Below are 16,046 nucleotides of genomic sequence, written 5' to 3'. Positions count from 1 at the left end.
CCCCCTCTCTCTCCCTCTCTCTTTCTCTCCCACTCTCTGATTCTCTTTTTTCTCTCTTACGTCCTCTCTGTAACATTTAAAAGCACAAAACGAATGCCGTCACCATTCACTGTCTCTCTCTCTCTCTCTCCCCTCGTATTTCCTCTCTGTCCTCCCGTCTCTCGCGTTGTCACTTCTTTGAAGTGTGACGCGCACAACAGGTACGTACAAAAACAAAAAAGCGTATTATTGATAATAATAAAATGCATGTAAATATCTAAAATAGTGACACTTGCTGGAAAAGATAAACCACTGCACAAAATTTGCTTTTTATTTATTTGAATAATCAGCTGTTTTAAAAATAAGAAATGAAAGATTAAAACAAAAAACGGTCGTGGACCTACTGCTCTAAATTGCTGAAATAACCCCGTGATTCAATCACCTCCGCTCGCCCATATACATACAATAAAACAAATAATGTTGACCGTGAAATCAAAGAAAAAAAATTCCAAGAGTTATTTCCCTTGGATAACTTCAAATATTGTCATTAAACTGTTTCACTCTTATCAAAACTGTTTGTTGAATGCTAAACTGTCAGGCAGTTACTAATGGAATAATTGGTTTTGAGTTCCATCTTAGATTCTCAGTTCAAACTGCTCCTTGGACCTTTTAAAAATCTAATAACATAAAATAGGCTTGAAAAGCACGCAGATTTAATCTACATGTAAAATTCTTTAAATCGCTGAGGACTTTGTAGGTAATGATAATAATAATAATAAAAATAATAATAATTTTTTTCACATACTTTGTTTTATTGTATGTTGTTATTCAGCCCAAGATTAAATAGTTGTGTTGCTGTTTAGTACCCCCAGGTCATCTTCAATCCAGCTCCTTTTTAATCAAAAATGCTCTAGCTTTTACACCCCATTTTTTTTTAGAGTACATCTATGACTATGTTAAGTATTCTTTTTTTAAGAGTATAGGATGTATTCTCATGGAGATTTAGCTGCTATTTCTAGCAGCCATGTTGAGGCTCTGTAATTGGCTCAAGAATGGGAAATTGGTTTCAGGGATTTTCTTGTTATGGTCAACAACTTTCGAGGAAGCCTCTTCGTGGTTGCTTATCCTGTTAGAAATAGCAGCCGAATTTTCCTCATATCACATCCTTATATTTTAATGAGAGAGAGAGAGATATAATGTAGTCTCAGATATAGTGCATCCAATAAAATGAGGTGGAATGGTCACAGCTGGAAAGTCTAGGTTGGCACATAGTTAAGGGTGTCTGCTTTTTTTATTTGGAGCTGTGATTCTGCATTCAAATCACATTGCAATCAATGATACTTATCATCTTTTAATGATTGTTTTCCATGCTGGCAGCGATGGCAAAGCTGGAGAACTGCACCAGGTTTCAGTCTGTTGTGGCATGGTTTCTACAGCTGGATGCCCGTACTAAAGCCTACCACTTTACAGTGTGTGTTGGGTGCTTTTAATGTGGTACCGGCATTAGTATTTTTATGTGGCACCAACACTACTGCTTCTTATGTGGTAACTGCACAAGACACTTGCAGGTCAATTGTCTTTCCTAGGGTGTTTGGCTTTAACACTTCTGATGTGGAGGACGTGTCTTCTTGGGTACAGCAAGGCACCAGGTATCTCGGTCCTTTGTCATCTAGTCTGAAAGGTTCAGTATCCTGAGGTTATCCTTTGGTACCTTGTCCTATGTCTTCTTGGGTCTCCCTCTTCCATGAGTTCCATCCACTTTGAGAAATCAACACTTCTTTATGGAGCTGTTGGTATCCATCGATACATTAATAGAAATTATTTTTTGAGGTATGTTTGCAGCTCCAGGTTGTCAGTGGTGATGTAATGATCATTGGTAAATTTTAAAAGCAAAGTTTTCAGGGATGTATAAACATTTTTATTTATTTATTAAAACGCAAACCAGATAATTACTTTTACTCCAGAAATGAATAACAAATAGTGAAGAATTATCATGTATCCTTCACAATTTCCAGGTGCAGGCTTGGCTGTGTGGTAAGAAGTTTGCTTTTCAATCACATGGTTCCAGGTTCACTCCCACTGTGTGGCACCTTGGGCAAGTTTTTTCTGTTAAAACTTTGGGCTGACCAAATTTTGTGAGTGAAGATGGAAACTGGAAGAAGTTTGCCTGTGTGTGTATGTGTTTGTTCCCCACCAACGCTTGACAACCAGTGTTGGTGTGTTTGTGTTCCCGTAACTTTGCGGGAAAAAATTAGTGGAGTCGATTAGTTCAACTAAAATTCTCCAAGGCGGTGCCCAAACATGGCCGCAGTCTAATGACTAAAACAAGGTAAAAGATAAAAGATGAGATATATTCCAAATTTTTAATTTAACTGAATTTTGTCCAGCACAGCTAGATAATTTACATTAATTACTAAGTATTAAGGAGTTATCTCCCTTATTCCTAAAAGAAAAAAAACCCCGCAAAACACTTGTCTCTCGTTTTTGCCCCTACCTTATATTCATCATGTCTCACTACATTCCATCTTTTGATCAATGTTACATTAACAAAATGCCACTACACACGCGCACGCGCGCACACACACACACACGCAGACGCAAGACAGCCTTCTTCAGTTTCTGTCTACTGAATTCACTCATAAGGCTTTGGTTGATCTGGGGCTATAGTAGGATTCACTTGCCCAAAGTGTTACACAATGAAACTAAGCCCAAGACCACATATTTGGGAAGCAGACTTCTTTACCACACAACCCTACCAGTGCCTGTCGTGGTTTCTGGTTTGATGATGTGTTATTGGCTGTGTTGTTGTTTTTGTCTGTGATCAAAGTATCAACAACATCTCATCTGCTTAGGTGTATCTTGGACTATATTACCTGATGTATTGTTCCCTTTTCTAAGATGGCAGGATGTGATTTGAGGGGAATGTGACTGCTGTTTCATGCAAGTTAGGTGACCACATAAAGGCTCCTTTGTTGGTTTGCTGTTGTTATGTTATTTGCATGCGTATTGTATTCTGGTGAAGTGATCAGCTTGACAGTTTGAATTGTAGTCACCGTTATATTTTAGCTTAGAAAACATATTTTTTTATAAGGGAGTTAGATTGACTATTCAGTACCTACCACCACTGCCATCACAGCTGCTGCAACTACCTGTCACAATTACCACCACCACTGCTGCTCCCATTTCTATGCCTGTTTTCCCATGCTTGCATGCATTGCACAAATCCCCTCCAACATGATACCCCACCACTTGTTGTGTTCCTTTGTGAGGTTCAGCTTCCTGAGATCGGCCTTCACCACTTCTGCACATATTTTCATTGGCCTTCCTTCCTCCAGACAATCTCCTGGCACTTCTTCAACTATCTCTCATCATCCATATACAGTATATGACTATGCCAGTGTAGCTATTAACCCTTTCATTATGTATTTATTTTGAAATGCTCTGTGTTTCTCTCAATTATTTTAGCTATAACAAAGAATTTAGTCAAATAACTTAGTTATCATTAAGCTAGTGTTAGGAACATTAATTGTGACTAAGGTTTGGTGGAAAATTTTAATTCAAAATTTATGAAAACAAGACATTTGTACTAACAGAGCCAGAGCTGGTTTCAGCTGGATTGATAATGTATCAGTTCTTATTTGGCATTACTATCCTCTTAGACACTTTCAGAGAACCATGTTTTGCTTGTATGTTCTATTTTTGATGAGGTTTCTACAGCTAGATACCCTTATTAATGCCACCCACTATGACAGAGCCTATTTAATGCATTTTGTTGTAGTACCATCACTAGAGGAGTAAAGTTAAAGGATCCTATCTATATTGACTCTGTTTACCAGTCACTTTAGTATGGCACCAGCATATTAGTATGGTTGTCTTGTTCCCTGCAAGACTAAAAAGTTGTCTTTGTGTGTTCAAAGCAGACATGACTGAAAAGGTGGGTAAAAGACAGAGATGCCAAAGAGAAATAATCTGGAGGAGAGAGTGAAAGAAGAGAGAGTATAAGTATGATGGGAGAAACAGATTGGTAGGGCAGTGAGTAATGAAAGAAGAGTGAGGGAAGGGGCATGATGTATGACAGTGGTGATTGGAAGAAGTAATGTGAGGGAGCGTGAAGGATTGGAGGATATTAACATATATGCATAATGTGTGTGTGTGTGTGTGTGTGTGTGTGTGTGTGTATGCGCATGCATACTTTAGCCCTTCATCAGCTGACACAAAACTACCTCACTCAGTGCAACCTCCCACCTATGAGGGGGTCTTGTCTTGCAAGTTATTCAGTGACCTCACAAGTGCTGGTGCCATAGATAAGCACCCAGTACACACTGTTTAGTGGTTGCTATCAGAGAGAACATCCAGCTGTAAAAACCATGTCAAGCAGATGTTGGAGCTCAACATAGTCCTCTGGATTATTGGATCTTGTCAAACCATCCAACTCATGCCAGCATGGAAAAAAGGATTGTAAATGAGATGATTATATGTAAATATGTGCACTGGACTTCTGAAAAGTTCCCCCCCCCCCATTAAATTCCATTTGCAAGGCATTGATCAACTTAGGTACATTATCAGACACCTATCCAAGAAGCCATACAGTGGGGAAGGTCTCAGAATGACATGATTATGTTTGTGCTTTGTTGTTTGTAACTATTTTTGTTTGAAACTTAATAAAGTGCAATTTTTGCTGTTGGATATATGCATGTGTGCATGCATGTAGCTCTTGGTTAAGACTTCAGGCTGTACTACTTTTGACTGTATTGCCTCCAGGAAAAGCACCCATAAATCCATTAAGTATCATGGTTGAATAATTATAGGCAGAACGTCTAAGCTGTTAAATTATTTTCCCCAGCTTAACCAAATCTCCAAATTTGATAGAGCTCTTTCTCTCATGCTAGCATTGAGTCAATGTGCGTGTAAATCAGTACTAAAATGAAGCACTAATGTAATGTGGGTGATATAAAAATATTATTTGTTTTATGGAATTTAATTCATTCAAAATAGAAATATATTTTTTATCCAGTTTTGAGATGATTGCTGTAACAGAAATGTAATATTTAGATTCCTTAAGCAAAGAAATAATAGAATAATTCAAGTAATGAAAGTTTTATAAGCTTTTTAAGTTTCTTGCTTTGATAAACAGGAAGTTATGTCTGTTTATAGCACCCATAAAATATATATATATAAATATATAGGCACAGGTATGGCTACATATATTGGTGCAACAGTGGCTTTGTAACTGAGAAGCTTGCTTCCCAACCATGTGGTCTCAGGTTCAGTCCCACTGCACAGCACCTTGGGCAAGTGTCTTCTCCTTTCATCCCAGACTAACCAAAGTCTTCTGAGTGGGTTTAGTAGAAAGAAACTGGAAGAAACCTATTGTATATTTATCTGTCTGTCTCTGTCCCTCCACATTGTGTGTGTGTGTGTGTGTGTGCCCTTGCCTTGACATCATGTAATGGTTGTAAATGAGCATCAGTTTTATACAATCAGTGTTGTTCATTTCCTGTGTTCTGTGAAAAACATCTCTGGCCATGGGGAAAATATTACCTTGCTTGGAAACAAGATGAGGGTTGGCAACAAGAAGGGCATCCAGCTGTAGGAAATCTGCCTCAACAAATTCCGTCTAACCAATGTAAACATGGTAAAGTGAATGCTAAAGTGGTGATGATGATAGAAAATGCACAAGCAACCTAGGATCTTTGAAGATATCCCTTTTAGGTTCTTCTACAATAGCAAGTTTAGTTTCATTTCAAATAGACCGAGACAATAAGTCTTTCTATGAAACAGATGTTGTTTTAGGGTGTTTTTGTAGCAGTTCCTTCCCCTGCTTTACCTATATATATTTTAAGCTGTTCCTGATTGATAATCAACATAGTGGCATTTGTGTTGTTCTTATGGGTATGGGTTAGGGTTAGGGTTAGAGTTGTGGTCAGTGTGTAGCCACATTTCTCTGGGAAGATGAATGGTGTGAGTATCAAGTAGTTGAAGTTGTGAGTGGGTAGCATAAAAATGGTGAGTTTTGAGGGTCAGAAGTGTAGTGTGTGTAGTAGCGGTGGGACTGAGCCAATGGTTGTAGAGAGGAGTATTAAGAGAGACTAACATAATGTATTGAATGTGTTTATTTGGATGTTAGCCAAAATGTATGTGTGTAATTGTGCGTATTGATCCTAGTGTGTGTGCTTGTATAATAGTGTGGAATGTATGTAATAGGGTGAATGTAGATGTGTGCCTGTGATATATGAAACCTTTATGTGTGAAATAGTCAGAGTATTGTGCCAATTGTTTGTATATAATAGTATGAGTAGTGTACCAGATGTGAGTATGTGTGTGTAATATGTGTAGAGTTTTGATCTAGATGTGCAATCAAAAATGGTTTAGCTGGTGGAGCTAAATCATCAATTTTATACAAGTACTAGTCAAGTACTGGGGTTGATGAAATTGACTACACCCTTCCCTCAAAATTTCAGACCTTATGCCTATAACAGAAAAGGTTTTGAATTATACCTTGCCTTGAGATGCCAATATTCAATTTAAATATTAGTTGCTCATGTTATAAGTATGCGTTTGTTTTATTATTTTGGTAATATTCTTCTACTTCCTATTTGTCATCCGTTATCATTTATCTGAAATGGAATCCGTTTTTTTTGTGTATTTTCAGATGGAGCAGCCTCAAAAGCTGGGGTGCAACAAGGGGATAAAATTATCAAGGTGAGTTATTTCCACAGACTCAAAACACATTTACTGTATTAAGACAAATGAAGCTTGTGTTACATTTTTTTTTAGGAATAGACCTTATGAGTTCTTGATTTTATTTATTAGTACACCTAGTGGAAACTGCTTATTGTAATAACTATAGAATGAAGCCTTTTTGATAACAACAGCTAGCTGATAGCATTAAGTAAAGGATATAACAATACATGGGCTTTTGATTTTTACAAACAGCTAATGTTTAATTAAAGGAGAAGTTTAGGACCCAGTAATTTTGCTAACAGTAACCTTTGATACTTTTATCTATGAGTTAAATATATTACTCCTTCTGCATATTTATATACATATACATCTCATGCATCTGTTATTCATTTCAGTCCTTTGGACTGCAGCTATGCTGGGGCACTGCCTTGAGGAGTTTAGTCAAACAACTCGATTTCAGTACTTATTTTTTAAAGACTGGTACTTATCCTATTGGTTTCTTTTGCTGAACTACCTATGCTGGTTGTCATGCAAAGGTTGGGGACAAATACAAGTATGCCATATAAAAAGCACCTGTGCTGGTGCCACATAAAAAACATCCATGCTGGTTGCCATGTAAAAGCACCCAGTGCATTCTGTAAAGTGGTTGGTTGGTTGGTTGGTCATTAGGAAGGGCATCCAGCCCTAGAAACCATGCCAAAACCGATAATTGGAGCCTGGGTAGCTCTTGAGCAGGTCAGCTTCTCTCAAACAACCCAACCCATACAAACATGGAAAATGGACATTAAATGATGGTGATATATACACACATACCCACAGTAAGCATCTTTCCATTTCCATCTACGAGATCCACTCACAAAGCTTAGATTGGCTTGAAGCTATAGGAGAAGACATTCACCCAAAGTGCCACAGTGGAAATCAACCCAAGACTACATGGTTGGGGAGTAAACTTCTCAACCACACACCCATGCCTAGAGAGAGAGAGAGAGTGTGTGTGTGTTAGTGTTTGCAGGCAGACATGGCCTATATGGTCTGTTTCACAACCAAGTGATTTCAGGTTCATTCTGACTATGTAGCCTTCAACTATTGCCCAGGGCTAAGCAATGCTTTGTGAGTGAATTTGGTCGAAAGAAACTGTATGGAGGTTGATCATAATTGAACATACATGCTGCCATGGTTTGGATGGTTTGACAAGATCCAGCAAGCTGGAGGACAACATTTCACTCCAGAATCTTCTTGGTTTGATGCCCTTCTTAACATCTATCGCTTCACAGATTGTGCTGGGTGCTTCTTTTTGTTTTTCATGGTGACAGCACCAGTGAGGTCACCATGAAAATTGCAACACTTAAAAAGCACCCTTCGCTAAGTGTTGAGAAGGTAAAATATGAAAGAAAGGACAGAAACAAGTATCTTGCTGTACAGGAGTTGCATTGCTACCTTGCATTATATATGCTTTGTAAGGTGGTGAGCTGGCAGAATTGTGAGCATGCCAGGCAAAATGCTTAGCAGTACTTTGTCTCTACATTCTGAGTTCAAATTCCGACATAGTCGACTTTACCTTTCATCCTTTCAGGGTCAATAAAATAAGTACCAGTTGAGCACTGGGGTTGATATAATCAACTAGCCCCCTCATCCCAAATTTCAGGCCTTGTGCCTATAAATAGAAAGGATTATATATGCGTTGTGTATGTGTGTATGCATGTATGTTTGCATTGATCTCTCATTGCTTGACAACCGATTTTGGTTTGTTTATGTCCTTTTAACTGAGTGCTTCATCAAGAAGAGATTGATAAAGGAAGTAAGTACCTGACTTAAAATATGTACTGGGTTGATTTGATCAACCAGACCCTTTCGAGGCAGACCTCTCTTATTTACACACTACTCCTGTCTCTGTATTTCCCTGCTTCCTATTTTCATTTTTTGTTTCATTTTTCATTCTGATCCTCCTCCTTTCTCTTACAGTCCTTATTCATGCTCTCTCCCTCCCTGTTAGTTTGTTCTCTTTTTCTCTCTCTCTCTCTCTCTCTCTCTCTCTCCTTCTCACATGGACACATTTTCTTCCTCCTTTTTCATTTTCTAATTTGCTTCTCACTCACCTTCTCTTACTCCCTTCTCACATCACTCCTACCATCTTTCACCCTCTCTCTTTCTCTCACACTCTCTAAATTCCACCCTCCTGTGTGCTTAAATACTACAACTGTTGAAAAAATGTTCAATCTCTTTTTCTCTGCGGCTCTTGTACACCCAATGTAATTAGCTCTTACTGTATATTGTGGCTACTGACGGCTTTACTGATGATCTCATACTTTTATTTAAATCTTGTAAACATAAAAAACAGATGTTAGGTGAAATCATAGTGGAATGATAAACTAAATTACTTGGGTTTAATTATTGCTAAACTTTGGCTTAAATCATTTCAGATTTTAAGACATAGTAACATGTACATATAAGTATACCTGTTTGCATGCGCGCGCGCACGCACGCACGCACACCCACACCCACCCACACACACACACACACACACACACACACACATGTATATGCATACACATATATGTGCATTCACACATACATATACACAGAACTATTCAATTATCATCTTCATTTTTAAATCAGTTTGCCTGTACAGCAATGGGTTAGACAGACTGTCACAATTTGAGCTGTTCTTATTTGGAATTACTGTGTTCATAGATGGCTTAAAGCACCAAATCTTGCTCAGACAACTCCATTTTAGCATGGTTCCTATGACTGGATGCCACTCCTATCACCAATCACTTTACAGAGTGAACTGGATATATTTTACTTTGGCACCAACACTAGAGAGAATGTCTTGTCTTCAACAAGACTAAAGGGTCCTCTCAACCCTACATTATCTCTGCCGAATTTGCCAACCACTTCATTGCATGAACCAGTGCATGTTATCATGGCACCAGCACCAGTGAGGTTGTCATGTAAATCACAATACTGAATAGTTTCCACTTTGCTAAGGAGATGAAAAGAGAGTGGGATGACAGAAGATGAAGTTTTAAAGCTAGTGAGATAAAGGAAAGTATGATAGGAGTAATATATTTATTAGTGTGAAAGGGGATTGATGATAGAGGAGTGTGTAACAGTAGCTTTTTGTTTTTCATGGTGACAGCACCAGTGAGGTCACCATGAAAATTGCAACACTTAAAAAGCACCCTTCGCTAAGTGTTGAGAAGGTAAAATATGAAAGAAAGGACAGAAACAAGTATCTTGCTGTACAGGAGTTGCATTGCTACCTTGCATTATATATGCTTTGTAAGGTGGTGAGCTGGCAGAATTGTGAGCATGCCAGGCAAAAGTAATAGAAGAGAAAAACAATAATACCAGGAGTTAATGGGAGAGAGGCAGTGATGGCAACTACTTGTTTAATGGTAAAAGGGTGAGTGATTGATGGACAGTTGTAGAGGTGGGTAATGATAATCGAAGTGTGGTGTATGCCAATCATAAGTATCTTAGAGGAGAGGGAGTGGCTAAGTGTAATGATGGGGATACTAATCCCTCATTTCATAAGGTATTGTGAGGATTAGGGTTAGAGAGCGGAGTTGAATAATAAGTATGGTGGTGGGGTTGAATAAAGCTACACCACTGGATTTCTTGTATGTCCACAGCTGCTTTAGACATGCCTTGTAGAATTTCTACCTATACTTTTCCTACATATCAAGTAAGGCCATTTCCCTGATGGAAACAAAGTGCTATCTATTTTCCTACTTACTAAAACTTTGATCTTTGACATGTGCATGTATGTCATCATTATCATCATCATGCTGACATATGTTGGATGGTTTGACAGGATTTGATGGTCCCAATGACTGCAATGTACTCCAGTGTCTGCTTTAGCATGGTTTTTATGACTTGATGATGCCCTTCTTGACAACAACCACTTGTAGCATGTACTGGGTACTTATTTCATGCCACCAGTGCTAAAAATGGTTGTATGTATATGTATGCATGTGTGGGCCGTTGCCAGTACCTCCTGACTGGCCTTCGTGCCGGTGGCACATAAAAGCACCCACTACACTCTCAGAGTGGTTAGTGTTAGGAAGGGCATCCAGCTGTAGAAACTCTGCCAGATCAGATTGGAGCCTGGTGCAGCCATCCGGTTCAACAGTCCTCAGTCAAATCGTCGAACCCATGCTAGCATGGAAAGCGGACGTTAAACGATGATGATGATGATATATATATATATTTACATATAAATGCACTCATGTGAGTGATTGTATGTGTATATTTATGTTCTACACTGTCACTGCTTGATTGGAGCAGTGCTGATGTTGGTGTTCCTTGTTGACATTATGACCTGCTGGTTTGTGCTATTTATAAATTTGTGGAATAATAAAATTACTTCAAAAACAGATAAGGGTTACTGACAGGAAGAGCATCAAGCCATAAAGTTCTGCTTCAAGTAACTCCCCATCCAAACCCTTCCTAGTATGAAAAAAAAATACAGATGTTGAATGAATGAATGAGTGAATGATGAGAAATTGTCATGTTGCCCTGTGTTGTCGACAAAATCTTGTTTTTTGTAATTGAGAAATCTTCTGGTGAATTTGTCTTCTTCTGTTTCATTGTACATACCCTATATGATGTCATAAAAAACTTTTTTCACCCAAAAATGTGTCAAAAATATTATCCTGGGTCCTATATGCAAAGTTGGACTTCCCACAAGCTTTAATACACCAAAAAGGTTTTTTTTTTTCTATAGGTGCAGGAGTGGTTGTGTGGTAAGTAGCTTGCCTACCAACCACATGGTTCCGGGTTCAGTCCCACTGTGTGGCACCTTGGGCAAGTGTCTTCTACTATAGCCTCGAGCTGACCAAAGCCTTGTGAGTGGATTTGGTAGACAGAAACTGAAAAAAGCCCATCGTATATATGTATATGTATATATATATATATAAATATATATATATATGTGTGTGTTTGTGTGTCTGTGTTTGTCCCCCCAACATCGCTTGACAACCGATGCTGGTGTGTTTACGTCCCCGTAACTTAGCGGTTCGGCAAAAGAGACCGATAGAATAAGTACTAGGCTTCCAAAGAATAAGTCCTGGGGTCGATTTGCTCGACCAAAGGCTGTGCTCCAGCATGGCCGCAGTCAAATAACTGAAACAAGTAAAAGAGTAAAGAGAGTATGTACTGCTGAAATCGAAGGAACATCTCATATATCCACACATCTTTTTATGCACTCAAATACAGTAATTTGGTTAAGCAGTCTCCATCCCAGTTTACTTGATTATATATATTCGTGTTTACCACAACTTAAAACTTATGTTTGTTTTTTTTTGTTGTTTTTGTTTTTGTACTGTTATTTATTAAAATGCTTTTGTTAGTCCTGTGGGCATTTCTTAACCCCTGGCTCTAACCTTGACCTCAGTATAAAACCAGTTTTATTCCATTGTTTCAGTTTTGTGGAAATGTCTTCATTGCCTAAATAACATAAATGATTGTAGGTGTGGAGGCATAAATTCAAAAAGAGCACCATAAATTCAAAAAGAGCACCATAAACAATGATTGCTATTTTAGCTTACTGGAATCACTGGTTAAACAGCCTAGATAAATATAAGAAGGGTGTAGTTGAAAGAATCAACCCCAATACTTATTTTCAAGTCTGGTATCTTATCTATTTGATTAATCTCTTTTGCAGCACTACTTTACATTACAAGGACATAAACAAACCAACAATAACTGTCAAATGGTGACAGAAGAGAGGGTGCACAAACACAAAGACACACTCGCACAACATGCTTCCACATAGTTTCCATCAACCAGATTCACTCACAAGGCATTGATCAACCCATGACTATAATAGAAGACAGTTGCCCAAGGTGGTGTGCAGTAGCAGTGAGATTGAACCTGACACCACTTGGTTGTAAAGTGAATTTCTTAACCACAGAGCCACCTTTTAACAAACCGATGTGAATGTAGCAGCTGAGATTTTTGAGGTGATGTACTTTTGAATTGAGCAACATGCAAATTCATATTGTCACCTAAGGCAAGACACAATATTTTAGTTAATTTAGCTGCAAATAATTAACAAGCTGACTGATTCATGTGAGGAGGCAACGATAACCAGTTCCACGTAAAACATCTGTTGTCAGAATTTTGTTCTGAATTTTCATATTTGTGTAATCTTTAATTGAAGAAATTTATGCAACATAGAATAAAAAGAGCTAATTTCACTTGTTTCCTTTTTTGAATCTTTATAAGATTTCTAATTAAGTATTTTTTTTTGTATTTGTATATTTATCTATTTATCAGCACTTAAAGATGAATCGTGTTATCAGTGTTGCATTAAGTAATTATTTTTATCTCTAGATTTTATCTCTGATTCTCTGGAGTTTCATGTTAATCAGTTTTGTGGGTACCTTTCGGTGTTGTAGACTTTTACTGAGAAATATGTTTGTGGTAACATTTGAAATAGCGGCAAGTACCACTTCCTTGTTTATCATAGGCTATATGATACGGTTGATAAAGAAGCAATGTATATATACGTGTCATCATAATCAACATCACCAACAACATTGTTATCATTGTTTCAATGTCCATTTTTCCATGCTTGCATGGAGTTTATGGCTGGATGTCCTTCCTGTTGCCAACCTACACCTCTGTCCAAGCATGGTAATATTTCCTCCATGGCCAAACATATTTCCACTGTATATTGGAAATGAATGACATCCATTTACAACAATCACACGATATCAAGACTAGGAGAGAGGGAGACACACACATGATGGGCTTTCATTTTCTGCCTACCAAATCCACTCATGAGGCTTTGCTCATTGCAAGGCAATAGTAGAAGATACTTGCTCAAGGTGCTATGTAGTGGGACTGGACCCAAACCTTTTGGGCTGGAAGCAAACTTCCTAACTACACATCTATGCCTGTGCTCTTACATTATTAGTAACCAATGTAAGGCAGTGAGCTAGCAGAATCATTAGCATGCTGGACAAAATGCTTAGCAGCATTTCTTTTGTTTCTACATTCTGAGTTCAAATTCTGCTGAGTTTTGTCTCTACATTCTAAGTTCAAATTTGTGCCAAAATTTGAAACCAATATTTTAAGGTGTCAAGCTAGCAGAATTGTTAGCACATTGGGAGAAATACCTAGCAGCATTTCAGCTGTCTACGTTCAGAGTTCAAATGCCAATGTAGGCAACTTTGCCTTTCATTCTTTTGAGTTTGATAAAATAAGTACCAGTTGAACACGGGGGGGTTGATGTAATCAACTTAATCCCTCCCCTGAACTTGCTGGCCTTGTGCCAAAATTTGAAACTATTATTAGTTACTAATGTATGCTTGCCAATGTGTAAGATGTGCTCTTTTGTAACCCTTCAGCATTCAGAATACTCTCTGAAATGTAATGCTTATTTATTCATATTGTTTTGAATTAATCATACATTATCTCATAGCTTCAAAATTTTGATGATGTGATTGTTTATTTTTAAAATGATATTGTAGGATAGATAACAGGGATCAGATCTGGTCATAAAATGTAAAGTATTTGGGCCTGAAATGGCTGAGTTTAAACACTAACGGGTTAAAGGTTGTCATAGCAGTGGCTTGAGTTAAATTGTTTTGAAGATTTTACATATTCCATGTTGTTTGGAGAATCTAGAGAAAAGGAAGAATTAGAATAGTTAATTTTGGAAACCATAATAAAATTGTCAAGAAATTTGCTCTGGTAAAAAGTTTGAAATTTCCTGAAGTTTTTCATATTATTTAAAACAAAAATGGAGTGGCTGCCTATTTAATTGATATGTTGATTGAAAGACCCACGATTGTCCATAATAACACCAAGGTTTGGACAAACATGAACCGACTATGGATCAAGTAATTTTAATATAGTTAGCATTAAACTTCACTGTTAGACATATGTCTACGACTACTTTTAGAGAGATCTAGTCACACTTGCTTTGTCATACATTATTTATTCTCATATACATACAATATAGCTGTGAATTAAAATCAAAATTGCTTTGCACTCAGACTTTTTGCTCTGATTTGATTGTGTATGTAATTTGATATTGTCTAATTGCAATAAAGTCTGGTATGCTGTATTTGTCAAACTAGGTTTATCATTTTTTCATATGTTGAAGTTTATGTCCCATCAGATACCTCATAACATCATTAACTTTACATTAAACCCATTTATGAATTTAGATAATTTAATTGTTCCAACAATGGTGAAGAAAAATCTATAATTTCTTTGAAATCAACTGTGTTTGTTGACTAGTAATTACTATAATTTTCATGCGTGTGTGTGAGTCTAGATAGAGAGATAGCCACACACACATGCATACATGCACACACATATGCATACACATGTACACACATACATACATACCTCTATAATATATATATATTTATTTATATAAAAATTGGTTTACAGACACATCCACACACATGTAGACATCGTTATTATTTTTGCTGTTGTTTTGCATGCATGGGTTGGACAAGATTCATTAAAGCTGATTTTCTATCACTGGACGCCCTTCTTGCCAGTCACCACCTGCTTCCAAGTAAAGAAATATTTCCTTGTCCTTCAAGCATGGACCAGAGAATGGCTAGATAGATTTTTATGAAAGATTGCAAATGAATAGCACTATTTGTTACGACAGTGGTGTTTGTTAACAGTCAGTATGTGATGTCCAGCATAGAAGACATACATACACACTTATGTATGCATGTTCATGTGTTTGTATGTATATGTGTGTATCTGTCCATATGTATGTGGGTGCAAGTATGATTGGATGTATGGTTAAGAAGTTCACTTCCCATCTATGTGATTTGGGGTTCAGTCTCACTGTGTAGCACCTTATATACTTCTACTGTAACTGCAGGCCAACCAAAGTCTTGCGAGCAAACTTGGTACACAGAAGCTGAAAGTGGGGCATCGTATATATATATATATATATATATATGTATGTATGTATGTATATATATATATATAATGATTTCAAATTTTGGCACACGTATGTGCACACACATACACATATTTGTGCACACATGCACACATTATATCACATATTGTATATACACAATTTAAGGCAGTGAACTGACAGAACCATTAGCATGCCAGGCAAAATGCTTAGTGGTATTTTGTCTGTCTTCATGTTCTGAGTTCAAATTCTGCTGATGTTGACTTTGCCTTTCTTTCTTGATAAAACAAGTACCAGCTGAATACTGGAGTCAATATAATTCACTTACTTTCTCCCCAGTCAAGTACTAGGCTTGATGATATCAGCTAATTCCCCCCCTTCAAATTTGCTGGCCTTGTGCCTAAATCAGAAGCCATTCTTCAAAGATGATATATATATATATATATTATATATTATATATATATATATATATTATATATTA

At 37.4% G+C, this 16,046-nt stretch overlaps 1 protein-coding gene across 1 annotated transcript in view; it reads left to right on the top strand.

Annotated features, from left to right (window-relative positions):
• The window catches only part of LOC106875720 (rho guanine nucleotide exchange factor 12), a 365,906-nt gene that overhangs the window by 145,211 nt on the left and 204,649 nt on the right, over positions 1-16,046 (top strand). Inside the window, exon 5 of the mRNA XM_052968059.1 lies at positions 6,632-6,681. Within this exon, the coding sequence (XP_052824019.1) occupies positions 6,632-6,681 (50 nt within the window). The remainder of the gene's footprint in view (positions 1-6,631; positions 6,682-16,046) is intronic.

The sequence above is a fragment of the Octopus bimaculoides genome, chromosome 5, assembly GCF_001194135.2.
Source record: "Octopus bimaculoides isolate UCB-OBI-ISO-001 chromosome 5, ASM119413v2, whole genome shotgun sequence".
Classification (NCBI taxonomy): domain Eukaryota; kingdom Metazoa; phylum Mollusca; class Cephalopoda; order Octopoda; family Octopodidae; genus Octopus; species Octopus bimaculoides.
The sequence above is the reverse complement of the archived record's forward strand: the minus strand, read 5'-3'. Positions and strand labels throughout refer to the sequence as shown.